Source organism: Mugil cephalus, chromosome 14 (genome assembly GCF_022458985.1).
Source record: "Mugil cephalus isolate CIBA_MC_2020 chromosome 14, CIBA_Mcephalus_1.1, whole genome shotgun sequence".
NCBI lineage: Eukaryota > Metazoa > Chordata > Actinopteri > Mugiliformes > Mugilidae > Mugil > Mugil cephalus.
In genome coordinates, this window is record NC_061783.1 from 280,064 (window position 1) to 298,244 (window position 18,181).

General features: G+C 42.0%; 2 protein-coding genes across 6 annotated transcripts in view; one reads left to right on the forward strand and one right to left on the reverse strand.

Moving 5' to 3' along the window:
* LOC125020234 overlaps positions 1–17,975 on the reverse strand; it is a 35,688-nt gene extending 17,713 nt beyond the window's left edge. For 2 of the 5 annotated variants that reach the window (XM_047605560.1, XM_047605559.1), the window contains exon 1: positions 3,921–5,266. In XM_047605560.1, coding sequence (XP_047461516.1) covers positions 3,921–4,307 — 387 coding nt within the window. In that variant the 5' untranslated portion in view covers positions 4,308–5,266. Of the gene's footprint in view, positions 1–3,920; positions 5,267–16,110; positions 16,168–16,317; positions 16,432–17,047; positions 17,150–17,737 lie in introns of those variants that run through there. The other 3 variants (XM_047605563.1, XM_047605562.1, XM_047605561.1) reach the window with 3 other exon arrangements.
* Positions 12,217–14,825, forward strand: LOC125020233 (zinc finger BED domain-containing protein 4-like). The gene is made up of 5 exons (XM_047605557.1): positions 12,217–12,499; positions 12,763–12,886; positions 13,104–13,243; positions 13,331–14,411; positions 14,492–14,825. Exons 1-4 carry the CDS (start codon positions 12,233–12,235, stop codon positions 14,219–14,221), a joined length of 1,422 nt encoding a protein of 473 aa, XP_047461513.1. The 5' UTR covers positions 12,217–12,232; the 3' UTR covers positions 14,222–14,411; positions 14,492–14,825.
* Positions 17,976–18,181: the final 206 nt, after the last annotated feature.

The following is an 18,181-nucleotide window of genomic DNA, read 5'->3' on the forward strand; positions in this document are numbered from 1 at the left end:
CTGTGTTGCGGGCTTACGAGTTGGTCCCTGAGCAAGGTGAAAACCTTGGATCAGTTTCGTGAGTTAATTCTGATGGAAGAATTTAAGTCCTGTGTTCCTGAAAATATTGTAGTTTGAATGAGCAGAAAGTGGATATATTGTCTAAAGCTGCTGTATTTTCTGATGAGTTTGTTTTAACTCACCGTGCTGTTTTTCCATCCGTGCGACGTGAACACATTGCAGGTAGTAAGACCACAAAAATTATGCCCAAACATCTGCAGCGGGTTAACATAACTGCAAATAGGGGCAGAGAATTTTTTTACGGCCACAAGACAGGTCATCTGATCGCTGACTGTACTGCTCTTCAGCGAAAGGAGCAAAAGCACAGTCCTAAAAAACCAAAAAGTGCTGGTTTTGTTAATTCTGCTCCTGGTCCATCGATTGTCAGCCAGGGAAAAATTAGAGAACATGAGGTGGACCAGTGTTACAATCCCTTCATTTATAAAGGTTTAGTCTCTCTTACGTAAAATTACAAAGACGTTTGCCTGTGCACAGCGTGGATCTCATTCTCGGCAATGATTTGGCAGGGAGTAATGTCTTTCCGACCCGAAGTGATTGACAGTCCCGTGATAGATAACTCTGCAAACAATCAGCCTCTTGTTTACCCGGTCCGTGCTGTGACTCGGGCGCAAGCACGCATATACGCAGATGTACCCAACCTGGCCAACTCTTTCATGTGTGCTGCCAATATGCCGGGTGTGGCAGAGCTGTATATCTGCAAAATATGCTTTGAGTAGGCCTTTGATACTGCCTGGGACTCATCAAAATGAAAAGTTTCCCAAAACAAACTGTGAGGAACTGAACCAAACGCATTAGTCAGGTCTAGAAATACAGCATGGAGGTCCCTCTTCTCTCACTTTGCTAACTGAATTTGGTGCCAAATCATGCTGGTGTGCTCTAAGCATCCAGAAAAGCTGGGGATTCCAGCCTTTCGCACCAATGTACCAATCAAACCATTTTCCTCCAAGTAACTGGACAGCATCTGTGCCACAACACTGAAGAAGACCTTTCCCTCAACATTAAGCAAACTTATCAGTCTAAAATGACTTATCTCTACTGAGCCCTTCTCTGTGGGAATGAAAATCCCCCCTGCTCTATGCCATGCCTTGAGAATAACCTGTTTCTTCCATACTACCTTCATCAATTTCCAAAGAAATAATAAAGAACTAAACTAAAACATTAAAAGCCACCAGCTAGCCTGGCCAACACGTCCTTCCGGGTGAACTTGATGTTGCTGTCCACTGCATTGATGTGTTGTGTGAAAGGTTCCACCTGTAAATGTTTTCACGGGAATGCTGCGGGCCTGTGTGCTCAGCCCAGCTCTCTTCGCACTGTTCACACATGATTGTTGTGCCATCCATCCCACAAACACGATTGTGAAGTTTGCTGGGTCTCATCTTGAACAATGATGAGACCCATTACAGACAGGAGATCCAGCACATAACAGAGTGGTGCTCAGACAACAACCTTGTTTAGAACACCAGTAAGACCAGGGAGGTCATTGTGAACTACATGAGGTCCAAGGAGACAGAGCATGCTTCTCGCCTCATAGAATGGGAGGCAGTCAAGCATGTCAACAACATCAAATTCCCGGGCATCCACATCACATCTGATTTGACCTGGCCTGTGAACACTGCACACCTGGTGAAGAAGGCCCAGCAGAGGCTTTTTTTCCAAAAGAAACTGAAGAGGGTGGAATCTCCTGTTGACTACTCACAAATAGAATCCACAATAGAACCCATCCTCTGTCTCAATGTGACAGTCAATGCATTTGCAGCTTAATCACAGCTTAATCAAGCTATGCTCAAAAGGAGACTTTCTGAATGTGGAGAAAATCAAATAACTGACAGGAATATGTCCCCTCCCTCCACACTATGTGTCAATATGCGTGTTTTCAGCGGGTTGATTCCATGTTAATACTACCCCCGTTCCGGTTGACCTATTACATCATATAATAAACAAATGGAGCGTAATGTGGCAGACGGGCATTTCATACAACAAGGCATATAATAGTACATTATTGTGCAGATAAGATGCCTGCTATCTCTCAGGTGGGTCTTCTACCAGCTCTGTTTACCTTATTCATCTACGGTTTACTTGAATGTTTTTATACTGGGGTCATGCTCCAGCAGTTGTGAAGCATGTGCACACGCATTGTCCAGTCGAATTCCGACATGACGGGAAAAATCGATTTTCGGAGTCACATGCACTTAAGTTGTACAGTTAAAATGAGAATGAAATGAATCACCCCCCTTCTTGAACACACACATAATCAACCCTCCAAACTGACACAGATACATTTTTTTCTTGCCACCATCACCTGTTACATGTAAGCATTTTTGATTGGTATGGACACTATTTATAACAATCACATATAATCATTTAAGCCTCATATAACATCAGATGAAGTAAAGACATCTGGGTCATTTACTGAAGAAAACTGTGAGATATGGTAGCTGGGCTGGAATGGCGGCTGGTGGTGAAATTTGGTGGGTGGGCTAACAAATGCATAATACCGATTAAATAGTTAAAATAGCAGCAAAAGGAACATCACCTACAATACATACAGTTACATCAATTACAAATACACAACACTTTTTTTAGTACTTTACATCAGTGGTTCTGAACTGGTCTGGCTTCAGGACTCCTTAATCACCTCTTAATGACAAGCTGCGACCCAAATCAAAGAAAATTTTCAACTTCTCAATTTTATTGAATGAAAAGATTGTGCAGTTTGAACCTGAGACAGTAGAATATAACACCACAATATGAAAACACTAAAAAACATGATATATCAAAACAACCAGCAAGTGAATGGTAAATGGTCTTGCTTTTATATCGTACATTTCTATCTATTGGTACTCAAAGCGCTTTTACAGTCACAGACACATCAACCCATTTGCTTGTGCGTGTGTTAAGTGTCTTGCTCAAGGACACTTCGGCATATGGCACATACTGGGGATCGAACTGCTAACCCTTCAGTTTGTGGACAACCCACTGACACGGCTGACATGACAATCACAACATTTCACTAACAGCCATTTTAAACAGCCTCAATTGGTGATTTCCTGTAAAATATGTGAAATAAAAAGGTGCAAACTATTAACAAAAAAATAAATAACTTTAATTTAGCTGAGAATCATCTTCACTTCCTGATTCTATGACAACTGCACTATGGAAAAAATCCCATGAATACTGAGGTCCCATGTCCCTATCCAACCATCTCTCTCTGAATGCTGAATCAGTATTTTTTGTAACATGGATAGCTCAACGGTTTGTCCGATGTGATTTGTGCTGCATCCATGTTTTTTAATTTTGTCCGACAACAGTTTCAAATGTACAATTGCTTGTTGGGTCCTTGCCGTATCTCCTCCAAAGAGTAGACACAGAAAACAAAGAAATTAATTCTTGGCTACACTCGCTGTTAGCCAGTCCTTTGTTCTTTGTGCATGTGCGACGGAGAACACTCTACCTGGACATACAGCCCTGGCACAAACAGATATTTATTCACCTTTCTCGTGCATTTTAGGCACTTCCTACATCATGCATTTTTAAATAATCCATTAATCTAAAGCTTTTCATTCATCAGTCACTTGGATACTAAAATTTTACACCATTCCGGTCTGGATTGCTAACGTTATCTGGCAGTAGATCAACCACTAGCTCAACTGGCTCTGGCCACGTGAAGCTAACCGCACAGCAAGAACCACAGAACCCGGTCAAACTCAAAAAATATCCTGTACACGTGCTTGAACACCTCGTGTCGGTAAATTGTGCTGCTTACCGTCACCTCTTTTGATCACCTGATACCACCACATCAAGCTGTGGGCTCCGATTTGGAGCTCCTGCCCTCAGTACTCCTTCAACATGGCGCCACTTACCTCTCCCTCCGGTTGTGTCAGCTGCGCTAGCCTGGCCGACAAAGTCCAGGGGCTTAAAGGGAGAATCTCCATGCTCCTCGACACCATCATCTTTGGACCAGTTCGGAACAGCGCATCCGCCTGTGAGCCTGCTGTCACCGCTGACTCTCCGGACCCTATCCCCGTTCCTGAGTCTACCGTCACCATTGGTCGTCCCGCCACTCCACATGAGCCCTGGTCTGCGCAGCGGAAGTGAAAGGTGCTCTTCTCGTGCACGCCACCACTACAACATCCGATTGGAAAACAAGTATGACATCCTCGACATGCACAACTTTCCTCCTCTGGCTCCACCATCCCAGCCGGTGCCTCCATCCCCACGGAGGCCCTGTAGTCCTCCGTCACCTCCATCTGATGGATCTGGACCGTGTACCCGCGCCAGGCTTCGCCGCTCGATAGCGTGCTTCACACTGGCACCACGGAAGTCCTCTGCCCTCCCGGCTTCACCCACCCAGTCCTCACCAATGAAGTCCTCCTCACTGTCCACTCTCCCGGCTGCTGCAACTTCCGTCCCGCATCCTGCTGCCACCTCTGGCCGACGGCGACCAGGAACCGTGCCGGACGCCGCTGCTGGCCGCGCAGCTACTCCTCTTTTCCCCCCACCGCTTTAATCGTCGGAAACTCCATAGTTCGCAAACGCCATCACTCACTGCTTTCCCGGAGCTACTATTCCTGACATCTTTAAGAAACTCCCTGGAATGCTGAATTCATGCCAACCCACCGTTAACAAAATTTTACTTCACTGCGGCTCAAACGACACTGTTCGGCAAGTCAGAACTGACGAAAGCAGACTTCAATCCTCCTCTTTTTTTAAATAAAAACAGTTTTTATTTCTGGCCCAATACCTACACTTGGCTGCGGTGTGGGGCGTTTCAGAAGGATTCTTTATCTTCACACCAGGCTCCAATCTGTCTGCACAGAACACAAAATAAACTACATCCATAACTTTGACCTGTTTTGGGAACGTTCCACCTTGTATGCATGAGACGGTCTTCATCTAAACAGGCTGGGAAACCGCATGCTCACTGACAATCTGCGTCACGCCCGCAAGTGACTATCTTCACTCTTCCTGCCAGTCTGATTGCTCTTCCTCCCCCAAGCCCAAAACAAGCCCTGCTACACCTGTGTCTCACGCCATCTCCCCCCTGTGGCTAGATCTCGCTACTACTCCACCTCGCTCTATTCCTATTCTGGTCACCCAACAGACACCACCACTAAACCAGCAGAGGTGTTATCTCTGAAAACTTAATATTCATTCAACCAATCAACTTACTCCGAACCAGACTTGCCCTTCTTGATGTGAGGTCTTTCTCTTTATCAAACAAATCATTAATTTATCAGAACCCTATCCCCTCTAAGAGTACCACTACTCTCGCTACGTCCCCCTTCAGGCCCCAGGTGTCATTACACCCCCCTGCCACTGGTCTCCCAATTGAGACCATTGTGACAGTTAGACCCCTCAGCACTCATGTCACTTTCAAAGCTGTAAATTCTAACAACCTCTCCCACTCAGTGTTCCTGCCACACCACCTCCCTCCTTGTTTAACATGGCCCTCCTAAATGTGAGGATTTAGGGATCTCAGATCACCTGTGCATCACGTTTTCTACAAATCTTTATTCTGATTCTACACCTCAACTACCTGCCTCAAACTCCCGTATAATATCCTCCTCCACATCCAGACAGTTCACTGAGGCATAGCTATCTTCTGCTCCTCGGACTTCTGACGTCCCTCCCTCCTCACCCCTCCTTACCGAGGAATTACTCTCCCAGTTCAACTCAACCTGTGTCAACATCCTCCCCTCAAACTCAAAAAACCCCAAAACAAAACTCACTCCTGGTTAAGTGTCCTTGTCTTATTCTGTGTTTTTTATCTTTGCTTTTATTTCTATACCTCATTTTTTTATCTATCTATCTATCTATCTATCTATCTATCTATCTATCTATCTATCTATCTATCTATCTATCTATCTATCTATCTATCTATCTATCTATCTATCTATCTATCTATCCATCCATCCATCCATCCATCCATCCATCCATCCATCCATCCCAACAACAACTTCTGTACTTTCAGGAAACGTGCAGAAAGGCAGAAAGAAAATGGAAAAAGGACAAGCAGCAGATCTCCTTCCAGATCCCAAGAAATCACTTACGCAAATTTCAGGAAGCAGTCAAGGCAGCAAGAACCAAATACTTTAATTTGTTTAGTTCAATTTAATTTCCAATAGTGCCCATAATCCAAAGATCTTATTTAACACCATAAAGTCTATCATTTGTCCTCCTCCAAACACCAACGTGCAGTTGTCCAGCCTCTCCTGAAAAAAACAAACACTGATCCCACTCAGCCCAAAAACTACAGACCCATTTCTAAACTCCCATTCCTGTCTAAAGTCCTTGAAAAGGTCATCCTCAATCAGCTACTGCCCTACCTGCATCAGAATAACATCCTGGAGAAATTCCAATCCAGCTTTAAGACCAATCATAGCACAGAATCCGCTCTGTTAAAAATTCACAATGACCTGCTCCTCTCCACTGACTCTGGTAACTGTGCCATTCTCATTCTTCTCGACCTCAACGCTGCATTCGATACAGTGGTCCACAACATCCTTACAGACCGTCTCCAACATACCACTGAAATAAATGGCACAGCACTGAACTGGTTCATATCCTACCTCAAACAATAGATCATTCTCCATAAACTTCAACACACACTCCTCCCCTCCAGCTCCCCTCTCCTGCATAATTCCACAAGGTTCAATCCTAAATTCCATTCTCTTTTCCATTTACATGCTTCCCCTTGGTCAAATCATTCAAAAATATGATATCACTGCTATGCTGCTATGCTGATGACACCCAGCTTTATCTCCCCCTCAATCCTTACGATCAATCCAAAATCACCAACATGCACAATCGCATAAAGGAAATAAAGTCCTGGATGGCAGATAATTTTCTTCAACTAAAGGAATCCAAATCCAAAATCATTCTCTTTGCCCCCCCCCCCACCCGACAACATCAATCTGATATCCAACAGTCTTGGTAACCTATCCACACTCATCAAACCCCATGTCAAGAACCTCTGTGTCACCTTTGATTCAGAACGCAAATTTGATAAACAGGTCAACTCAGTAGTCAAAGCCAGCTTCTTCCAACTTCGCACCATCTCATAAATCAAACCATTCCTCACCTTCCCAGACCTAGAAAAAGTTATCCATGCATTCATTACCACCCACCTGGACTACTGCAACTCTCTCTACACCGAAATCAATCAATCATCTCTCTCCCGTCTACACTTAAATCAAAAACGCTGCAGCCAGACTCCTGACAGGGTCTCGAAAGAGAGACCACATCACCCCTGTCCTCGCCTCCCTCTACTGGCTGCCAGTTAAATTTTGAAATGACTTTAAACTTCTTTTATTTGTATATAAAGCCCAGAATGGAGCAGCCCCCTCCTACCTGTCAGAACTTCTAACTCCTTACTCCCCTTCCAGGCCCCTCAGGACCGCTGACCAAGGGCTTTTAAAAGTTCCACGCTCTCTTCATAAACTCAGGGGTGACCGTGCTTTCATGGTCATGTGCTTTATAAATAAATTTGATTGAAATTTGATTTCTTTCAAAGCAAGAAACACGAAACTTACGATTTTGTCATTTGTCCCTTTGAGTTATTTGAACATTGCTTGGCCAATGTGATCCCAGTATCTTAACTTCAAAGTTTTTCCTCCAAAGACATATGAAAATGGATTAGAAAGCAAGTAATCCACCTTGTTCATGCTACTCGCCATAGCTGAACTTCACTGCCCACCCTGGCACCAGCAGCACTTTTGATTAGTGACCAGCAGCCTGAGGGCTGACTGGATTGAGCCCAAATGATCAGTGAATGAGGGGGGCGCGACATGACACCTGTCAATCACTTACAAGAAAGAAAAAATGAGCCCATTTAAACATATTTTATGTTTTACTTTTTAGTTTTGGTGCGGTTGCTACTCTTTGTTTCACAAAACTTTAAAACAATCCGTTGTAAGTTATTTAAAAAATAATTTTCTCATCTTTTTTGTGTTAGCTAGGGATGGCTCAACTCTGTTATCCCCATCAGGGACAGCTGGTATAAATAGGCTGACTTTTTTGTCAATAGGATCTCCTCAGATAGAAGAGATGGTAGAATATTTGCTAACACACAGACACACATCTGAAACAATAGAGGATTCTTGTAAGTTTGGGTAAATCCACCTCTGCAGCACAGTTGTAAATCATGTGTGGTTAACGCTAGTTTACAGTTGTGAAACTGAAGGCCAAAGAATCTCAGGGTAACAATAGCCCTGGTGAATGACCATAGCTGAATTAACGTGCACAACAGTGACTTGTTTCATTACTTTGAAGAACTGACTGTTTTGATTTAGGACGCAGGCACACTGATTTGATTTAGGACACAGGTCTTCAACAGGGGTCTGCAACCCCTAGGGGGTCCATAGAGGTACTACAGGGGGCTCGCAAAATCTTTGGTTGATTAAACATTTTCTATATTTTTTAATTATTCCTACAAATATAAATTTGTTTAAGTATACAGTACGTTAACATGATTCCAACATATTTTAGTAAAGGGATAAATGGAGGCAGAAGATATTATCTTTCAATCAGTACTTCACTCATTCAATATAGGAGCAGTCTCAACAGCCACCGTTTCACATACAGTGGGGGAAATAAGTATTTGATCCCCTGCTGAATTTGTAAGTTTGCCCACTTCCATAGAAATGATCAGACTCTGGTTTTTATGGTTGTTTACTGGTTACGGGTATAGACAGAATATCAATCGAAAATGCATAAAAAACACACAATCTAAAAGTTATAAATTGTTATGTATTTTATTAAGGGAAATAAGTATTTGATCCCCAACAATTCACTTAGAATTCAGGCTCCTACAGATTGGCTGGTGCGCATGTGGCACGGAGCTGTGCTCAGTCAACTAATTACCAATACTCCTGATCTTAACTCGTCATGTATATAAAGCACACCTGCTCTAAGAATCAGTTTCTTACATTCCAACTTCTACAGCACCATGGGCAAGACCAAAGAGCTGTCAAAAGATGTCAGGGACAAGATTGTAGACCTGCACAAGGCTGGTATAGGTTACAAAACCATCAGCAAAAGGCTTGGTGAGAAGGTGACAACTATTGGTGCCATTATTCGCAAGTGGAAGACCCATAAAAGGACCATCAACTGTCCTCGGTCTGGAGCTCCCCGCAAAATCTCGCCTCATGGAGTGAGGATGATGATGAGAAAGGTGAGGGAGCAGCCTAAAACAACACGGCAGGAGCTTGTTAATGATCTGGAAGCAGTTGGGACCTCCGTCACCAAGAAAACAGTTGGCAACACACTGCGCCGTTATGGATTGAACTCTTGCAGTGCCCGCAAGGTCCCCCTGCTCAAGAAGGCACATGTACAGGCCCGCCTTAAGTTTGCCAGTGAACATCTAAATGACTCAGAGAAGGCTTGGGAGAAAGTGCTGTGGTCTGACGAAACCAAAGTTGAGCTATTTGGCATTAACTCGACCCGCCGTGTTTGGAGGATGAAAAAACGTGAGTATGACCCAAAGAACACCATACCCACGGTTAAGCATGGAGGTGGAAACATCATGTTTTGGGGCTGTTTTTCAGCAAAGGGTACAGGGCAACTTCACCGCATTATGGGGCCAATGAATGCAGCCATGTACTGTAACATCTTGGACAAAAACCTTCTTTCCTCAGCAAGAACACTGAAGATGCCTCGTGGGTGGGTTTTCCAACATGACAATGACCCAAAACATACTGCCAGGACAACAAAGGAGTGGCTCAAGAAGAAGCATATTAAGGTCATGGAGTGGCCTAGTCAGTCTCCAGACCTTAACCCGATCGAAAACCTGTGGAGGGAGCTGAAGCTCCGAGTTTCCAAGAGGCAGCCAAGAAACTTGAAGGATTTAGAGACTGTCTGTAAAGATGAATGGGCCAAAATCCCTCCTGCGCTGTGTGCAAACCTGGTGACCAACTACAAGAAACGTCTCATCGCTGTGCTTGCCAACAAAGGTTTCTCTACAAAGTACTGACTTGTGTTGTGCTTGGGGATCAAATACTTATTTCCCTTAATAAAATACATAACAATTTATAACTTTTAGATTGTGTGTTTTTTATGCATTTTCGACTGATATTCTGTCTATACCCATAACCAGTAAACAACCATAAAAACCAGAGTCTGATCATTTCTATGGAAGTGGGCAAACTTACAAATTCAGCAGGGGATCAAATACTTATTTCCCCCACTGTAGAGCTCCACACTAGCTCCACAGTGGCTGCTGAGCTATACATACTATACATACACACACACACACACACACACATACACACATATATATATATATATATACATACACATATACATATACATATATATATATATATATATATATATATATATATATATATATACACATATATATACATATACATATATATATATATATATACATATACATATATATACATATACATATACATATATATACATATACATATACATATATACATATATATATATAGCCTGTGTGTGTGTATATAGTGGATAAAATAAGTACTGAACACATCACAATTTTTCATAGTAAACCTATTTCTAAAAGTGCTATTGACATGAAAGTTCCACCAGGTGTTGGTTACAACTGAAGTAATCCATACATGAAAAGAAACCAAAACAAATAAGTTCAGAAATTTAAGTTATGTGTAATAATGTGAAATGGCACAGGAAAAAAGTTAAGTATTTCACATTGTACAAAAGTACTTTGTTGGCAATGACAGCTTCAATATGCCTCCTGAATGGAGAAACTAGTCGCATGCTACTCAGGTGTGATTTTGGCCCATTCTTTAAGGCCATTCTTTAAGGCACACAAACAGCCTTAAAATCTTGAAGGTTCTGTGGGCCTCTTCTATGAACTCTGATTTTTAGTTCTTTCCATTGATTTTCAATTGGATTCAAGTCAGGTGATTGCCTGGGCCATTCTAGCAGCTTTATTTTCTTTCTCTGAAGCCAGTTGAGAGTTTCCTTGGCTCTGTGTTTGGGGTCATTGTCTTGCTGAAATGTCCATCCTCGTTTCATCTTCATCATTCTGGTACAGACCTGGGCATTTTACGGCCCGCGGGCCACATACGGCCCTTTGGGCATTCCCGTCTGGCCCGCGGTATGTCAGTCATAAGCACAAATTAACAAGTATTTATGCTGTGCATGCAATACGACTGTGTTGCTTTTATTTTGAGCCATGATGTATTATTTACATCATGGCACTGTTAGTTCGTTAATTCTTCAAAAGGTAAGCTTGAAACAGCTTCTTGCCATCTATTAACCCTCAAAATCCTGAACGGATCGCTGGCATCCGTCAAACCGGCCGATTTTGAATTACCGTAAGTCACAGTGGTTTGCGCTATTGACAGTATTCATTGTGACTGGACACTGGTTAGTTGTGCTTTTGCCTGGAAGACCTTCGTGACATCTCAAGGGTATAACTAACTTTGTTTTTACCAACAAATTCCTCCAAACAACTCTCTCTTGCTGGGGTTCCGTGATCGTTGCTCTCCAACCTGCAGCCGACAGCAGCGGTGCGTCATCATTACCGTACTGGCAGCGTTTTTCTAGAATGCGCAACTTGAATATTGTCCATCGGGGAGTTACGGTAATTCAAATACAGCAAGCTTCTCTTTGTGGGCAGACGGACATTCAGGTCTTAAAGGGTTGAACATTTATTGAAATTTATTGAGATACAGAAAATAATTCATGTAGCTACATGGTCCCTCCTTGGTCCACCGAAGTTTTTCACAGAGGACAAAGTTTCCAACATTCCAATGCGTTATATCCAAAACTACACATTGATTGTGTTTCATTTTCATCCTCAACCTACACCAAAACTCATAAATTTAAATAAATATCTACAGAATATTCTTATGTTTCTGATTACCAGTAGCAGCTTATCAACGTATATAATTTACAATGGGAGAAAATTAATATTAAGCAGAATTACATTCAAGTACTCGTTACATTTTTCCATTCATCCTCTCTTCAATTATATGAAGTTTGCCAGTACAATATGGAGATAAACAGCCCCACACCATGATGTTACCACCTCCAAACTTCACTGTTGGTGTGGTGTTTTTGGGGTGATGTGCAGTGCATTTGGTCCTCCAAACCTGGTGTGTTATGGCATCCAAAGAGTTCAATTTTGCTCTCATCTGACCAGACTATGTTAACCCAGTACTTTACAGTAGTGATGGGACGAGCGACACTGGTGCATCAGCACTGTGCCGAGAGCTCAAGAGGGAAACCTCGTATCGGTGCGTGTATTGCTTTAAGAAAGAATCACGTGACCGATACAGGAACTGTATCGTTTGGATGTGCCGCGCCAAAGTGTGTTTATAAGGAGACGAACTGTATCAACATGTCGTGGGTTTGTCGGATGGAGTTTTGCTTGATCATGGATCGTCCTAGGAAGTTTACCCCGGTGTGGAATAATTTTGATCTTGTGACGCCAAACAAGGTAAATCTTTTTCTCCTTTATATACTATTTTTACGGTGGCGCATTGCACTCACTTTATCAGTTCATCAAGTGAATGACCTGTGATACATATGATAGTCAGTTAAAGAGCCTTACAGTTGCTTTATTCATGTTATCATGTAATTACGAGATCCTGATCTCGTTATCATGAGATAGGGTGTCTATTTTTTTTAACAAGTGAATGCAATGTTTTGGTAAGAGGTTTGAATTGTTTTCAGATAAATTAACTTTTTATGTTATTGTAGGTGAAGTGTCGGCTCTGCTCCACAGAGCTATCTTATATCAATAAGAGCACTTCATCAATGCTGAGGCATTATAGAGCTCGGCATGGCAATGAAGAATTGGCAGATACTCGTGAGAGTACCCCAGGTATGTTGAAATTCTCTCTAAAAATTGTGCTAAAAAAAAAACCATGCATGCAAACAGACAGGCTCCAGGCCTGGTATCGAACCTCCAACCCTCTTGCTGTGAGGCGACAGTGCTAACCACTACACCACCATGTCGTCTTATGTCTATTTGATATTGTTTGTAAAAATTACAGTCCTTTTATTAAGCTTTTGACAAGATAGTTCCTTTTGGCTTGCAGTTCCTAACAAGCAAGCAGTGGATGAGGCAGTGGTCAATATGATCATCAAAGACTGTCAGCCACTCAGCTTTGTTGAAAATGAGGGATTCAGGGAGCTCCTGAAGCTTATTGTACCCTTGTATGCTCTACCAAGCAGGAAGGTATGTTTTAGAATTTTTATTATATGTTTGTACTAACTATATAACTATATTTTATTGGTGTAACAGTATTTGTATGGTTATTTTCAGACCATCAAGGACTTGGTGAGCCAGAGATATGAGGAGGAAAAGGAGAAAACCAAAAAGGACCTCCAGAGTGCCGTTGCTGTTACTTTAACAGCTGATATGTGGACGTCTATGAATATGGAGGCATATCTAGCTGTTACTGGACACTATATGGACAAAGAAAGCCATGAACTCCATTCATCAGTCTTGGCAGTGCAGCATTTTCCTCAGAAACACACAGCAGAAAACATTGCCACGGTTAAAAGGAGCCTCATGGAGGAGTGGGGCATAGCAGGAAAGGTCAGGTGTCTTGTCACTGATGCAGCAGCAAACATGACTGCATGTGCTCGAATGCTGCAAATACGGCATACCATTTGTATAGCCCATTCCCTGAATTTAATTGTGAGAAAATCATGTGATCAAATACCAACAATAACTGAAATACGCAACAAAACGCAACAAAACAAAACACGACACATTGTGACATACTTTCGATCGAGCGTGACTGCTAAAGAGAAGCTCACTCAAATACAGCAACAGCTGGGAACACCGGGCCATAAATTAATAAACGAGGTGCCAACACGATGGAACAGTACCTACCAAATGTTTGAAAGGATGACTGAGCAGAAGGAGGCAGTCTGGGTGTCACTGGCCTCATTAAAACGTGACATCACTCCACTGACTCCAGAAGAATGTCAGATCATTGAAGAGATGCTCAGGGTTCTTGCTCCTTTTGACCAAGCTACAAGAGAACTGTCTGAGGAAAAAAGGGTCTCTGGGTCGAAGGTCATTCCCATGATGAGAATGCTCCACATTGAGCTTCAACGTCAGGCCACAACAGTGACAAAAACAGCTGCTCAGCAACTAGCTGAAAACCTGAGGAAGCGGCTAACTGACGCTATTTGCGGCATGTAATCTCTTAGTGTGATGACTCTGGCAACTCTGTTAGATCCCAGATTTAAGAAGAATGGATTTGTTAGTCAGCAAAAGGCAAGTGAAGCGGTGAAGAGACTGCAGTCAGAATGTGCAGAAGAAATGAGGAGCCAAGAGCCTGACCCAAGAGAAGAAGAGCCTAGCTCTTCACATGGGTCAGAACCCAGTTCAGGTATGAAAATACATTTCTGTGGCACTTTGTGATATGATACATCATGTGATAATAAAGTAATGATTAACTATTTTTTTTAGGGCACAATCTCTGGAAGACTCTACATATGGAGGTTGCAGAGACTCAGAGGACGAGGAACGCAACAGCTGACTCCATTATTGAAGTCCAACGCTACCTGGCAGAAACAAACACACACAGAAACCAAGATCCTTTGCAATATTGGAAATGGAACCAGAAAATATACCCAAATCTTCATCAACTTGCACTTAAAACTCTCTGCTCACCATCATCGTCTGTACCATGCGAAAGAGTATTTTCCAAGGCTGGGGAGCTGGTGTGTAAGAGGAGAAATCGCCTTGGAGCAAAGACACTCCAAAAACTTTTGTTTCTCAATAAAAATTCATGAACTAATCACTTTTTTGTCTTTTATTTCATGAGATTTAACAGTTAAGTTGACAAATGTGCACATAAGTTAAAAAATTGTAACTCTGAATTTTTACTCTAATTTGCTATATTTTACATACCAACTCAGTTTTAGCATTTACACGAACAAGGAATTTCTTTACCTGCAATGATTTTATAACTACTGCAGGGGTCGCTGTTGGGTGACCAACACAGTATCAATACAGTGCCGACACAGTTTGTTTAGTGTGTCAATACACTCCTTGAGGTATCATCGTCCCATCACTACTTTACAGGCTTGTCCAAATGTTGTGCAGCAAACCTGAAATGAGCTTCCACATGTTTTTTCTTCAGAAATGGAGTCATGAGCATGCAGACAGGCCATGTCTGTTGAGTGCATTGCTTATTGTTTTCTTCGAAACAATTGTACCTGCTGATTCCAAGTCTTTCTGAAGCTCTCCACAAGTGGTCCTTGGCTCTTGGACAACTCCTCTAATAATTCTTTAAGCTTCTGTCAGAAATCTTGCGAGGAGCATCTGGTCATGGCCCCATTCAGAAGTTTAGAAATTCTTCTGTAACCAATACCATCAGAATGTTTTGTAACAATAGGGTTGCAAAGGTCTTGAGTGAGTTCTTTGCTTTTACTTATCATGAGATGTTCCTAATGTGACACCTTGGTAATGACACACCTTTTTATAGGCCATCAGGTTGGACTGAATCAGCTGATATTCATTTGCACTGACAAGGGGCAGGATGGCTTTCTGATCACTGATGGATTTCACCTGGTGTCTTGGCTTTCCATGCCTTTTTCCACCTCTCTTTCTGCATGTGTTCAATACTTTTTCCCTGTGCCATTTCACATTGTTACACATACTTAATTTCTGAACTTATTAGTTTTGGTTTCTTTCTATGTATGGATTACTTGGGTTGTTACCAACACCCGGTGAAAATTTCATGTCAATGGCACCTTTAGAAATATGTTTACTATGAAAAATTGTGATGTGTTCAGTACTTATTTTATCCGCTGTAAATGTGTGTGTGTTTATGTTTATGGCAGTTGCACGACCTACTGTTGCACAGTAAAAAAATGAATATTGAACCTGTGTATTATTTGAATAGCTTAATATTGAATGCAAAATGATAATAATGTGTATTTATAAATAGAACTAGGCCGAGTTTAATATAAAACACATATAGGGGGGTAGTGGGTTCCTGCTTGATCTCTCCATCAGTTTTGTGGTACTTGGCCTGAGAAACATTGAAGACCCCTGATTTAGGCTGAATGACACAGACTCACCCAAAACAGAGAAGGTCTCCTGCCACTGTGGACCAACACCGAACCGGACAAGGTCACCTACAGTGTAGACAGACACAGCAGTCAGAAAATGTTATAAAGGTTATATAAAACTTTTTTACATAATTAAGACAACAAGAAAATATGCAATAATGTGACCGAATTTGAAAACTGAATTTGAAACTTTCCTTTCAGTGGCTTTTGACTTACCTGTACGACAACAATCAGGAACAGGGCCACATCTCCAGTAAAGTGGACCTCGTGGATCTGGAGCACAGAGGCACTCAGACAAAGAATCAAAGCGCCAATAACAATCTGGATTGCCTGAGGAGGCAATTAGAAATTAGGTTAGAAATTTAGAACCCCTTACTAAGTAAAGATACACTGAAATTGCCCTCTATGCATAAATGCATATTATATCCACGTCTTTCTCTATGCTCTTTGTTTCCTTAGGAGGTCTGGAGCACTTCATCTCACGCATGGTCAATTAAACCATCATGTGGGAAGCATAACTAGCCAAGCATAAGGAAGGTACTAATTTATCAGTGTGATCATTTTTGGAAATGTAGTTTGTGGGACGGTTATATTAAATTGAATGAAACACAAAAGTATTTCTACCATTTAGCCCTGCTCATCGACTTCAGTGGGGTGGCCAAAACACAGGTCTGTAGTACACAAGAAGATACAAAAGTACAGCAACCTTCCAACTGAAAATACAGTTGAATCAATGGGTTTTAGAATTTCTTTAAATAAATGCTGAACACCACAACCATGAAGCCAAGATATAGTGCAGGACTGTTATGTTAGAATACATTTATTTTCAGTAGTGTACTTAATGAGGTGGCCGTGAGTGTATGCGTGTTTGAGAATCATAGTTAAGAACCCTTGACTGACACTGTATTTTGCACAAGGTTTATAAATGTTCAATGTTTCTGCTCACTCCCAGAGTCTTGGGCTCCATCTTGAGGTGGGACTGCAGTTGGCCTGCAGAAAGGGTCCCTTCTGCAGGCATCAAATCTTTGTCATCATGAGTCATCCTCTGCTGATTGAAAAACAGCATTTAATGACACAGACAACAACATAGACAATATAGCTTAAAGGTATTGAGACAAAACATGACAAGATGCAGATACTCTCCTTTTTGTTATCGACATGTGGGAGCCTTTTATCTGGGCAAGGATAAAGATGTGTCACTCATACATCTTTGCCCTTGGTTTTCAAAGTCAACAAAAAAATCATATCCTGGACTAAGCAGAAGCAAAGACTTAATAGGTGGATAGTATAAATAATCATGAAGATTAAAGGTAGACCCTTTAAAAGCACAATTATTTGTATGGCATGTTATCTAGTTATAGAAGCACACGGGGAAATAGCGTTCAGTAGTTCGTGTAGTTAACAGTGAACTCGAAAAGCTATGAGAAGAATCAAAGTCCGGCGGAGATGTGAAGATGAGAAGAGAAAACCGGCCATGCACAGTTGACGGACATTGCTCCTCAAATCCGGTTTTTCTTTTGTGCCAAATAGCATGGATGCCAAAATATCACCGACGCTAGTTTCACCGCCTCTGTTCTCACCGACTTCTTATTGTAGTTTCTCCTGTGAGGCACAGTACAGTGAAGTTTGGTCTTACCTCAGCTATGTTACAGTAGCTCGATGCCTTTATGTGCTCAGTCAGTGATACACACAGCCTAGCTTTCTGTCAATGTCCTGTAGCTGCTGCTCCGCAGACTGCAGTAGGGTGTGTTCAGGACCTGGATTCCCCTGCAGCAAAGTGATGCTGCGATTTTTTTTTTTTTTCGATTTTCAGTCTGATGCAATACACATGCACGACTGCAGAGAGGCGAGGAGCTCCCGTAACTACTCTCACCAGACCTCGCGAAACAACCAACCAACTAGGCCTGTGAACCCACATCAAGCACTTTTGCTGCGGATCCCCGCTAGGTTCCGCTGAGAGAAAAATAAATACACTGATGCACCAAGCACATTAACATATATACGCATTAAACCTCTGATAATGTGATAATTTGGACACACAAATAAATATCATGAATTCAGAAATTCTTTAAGATTACTT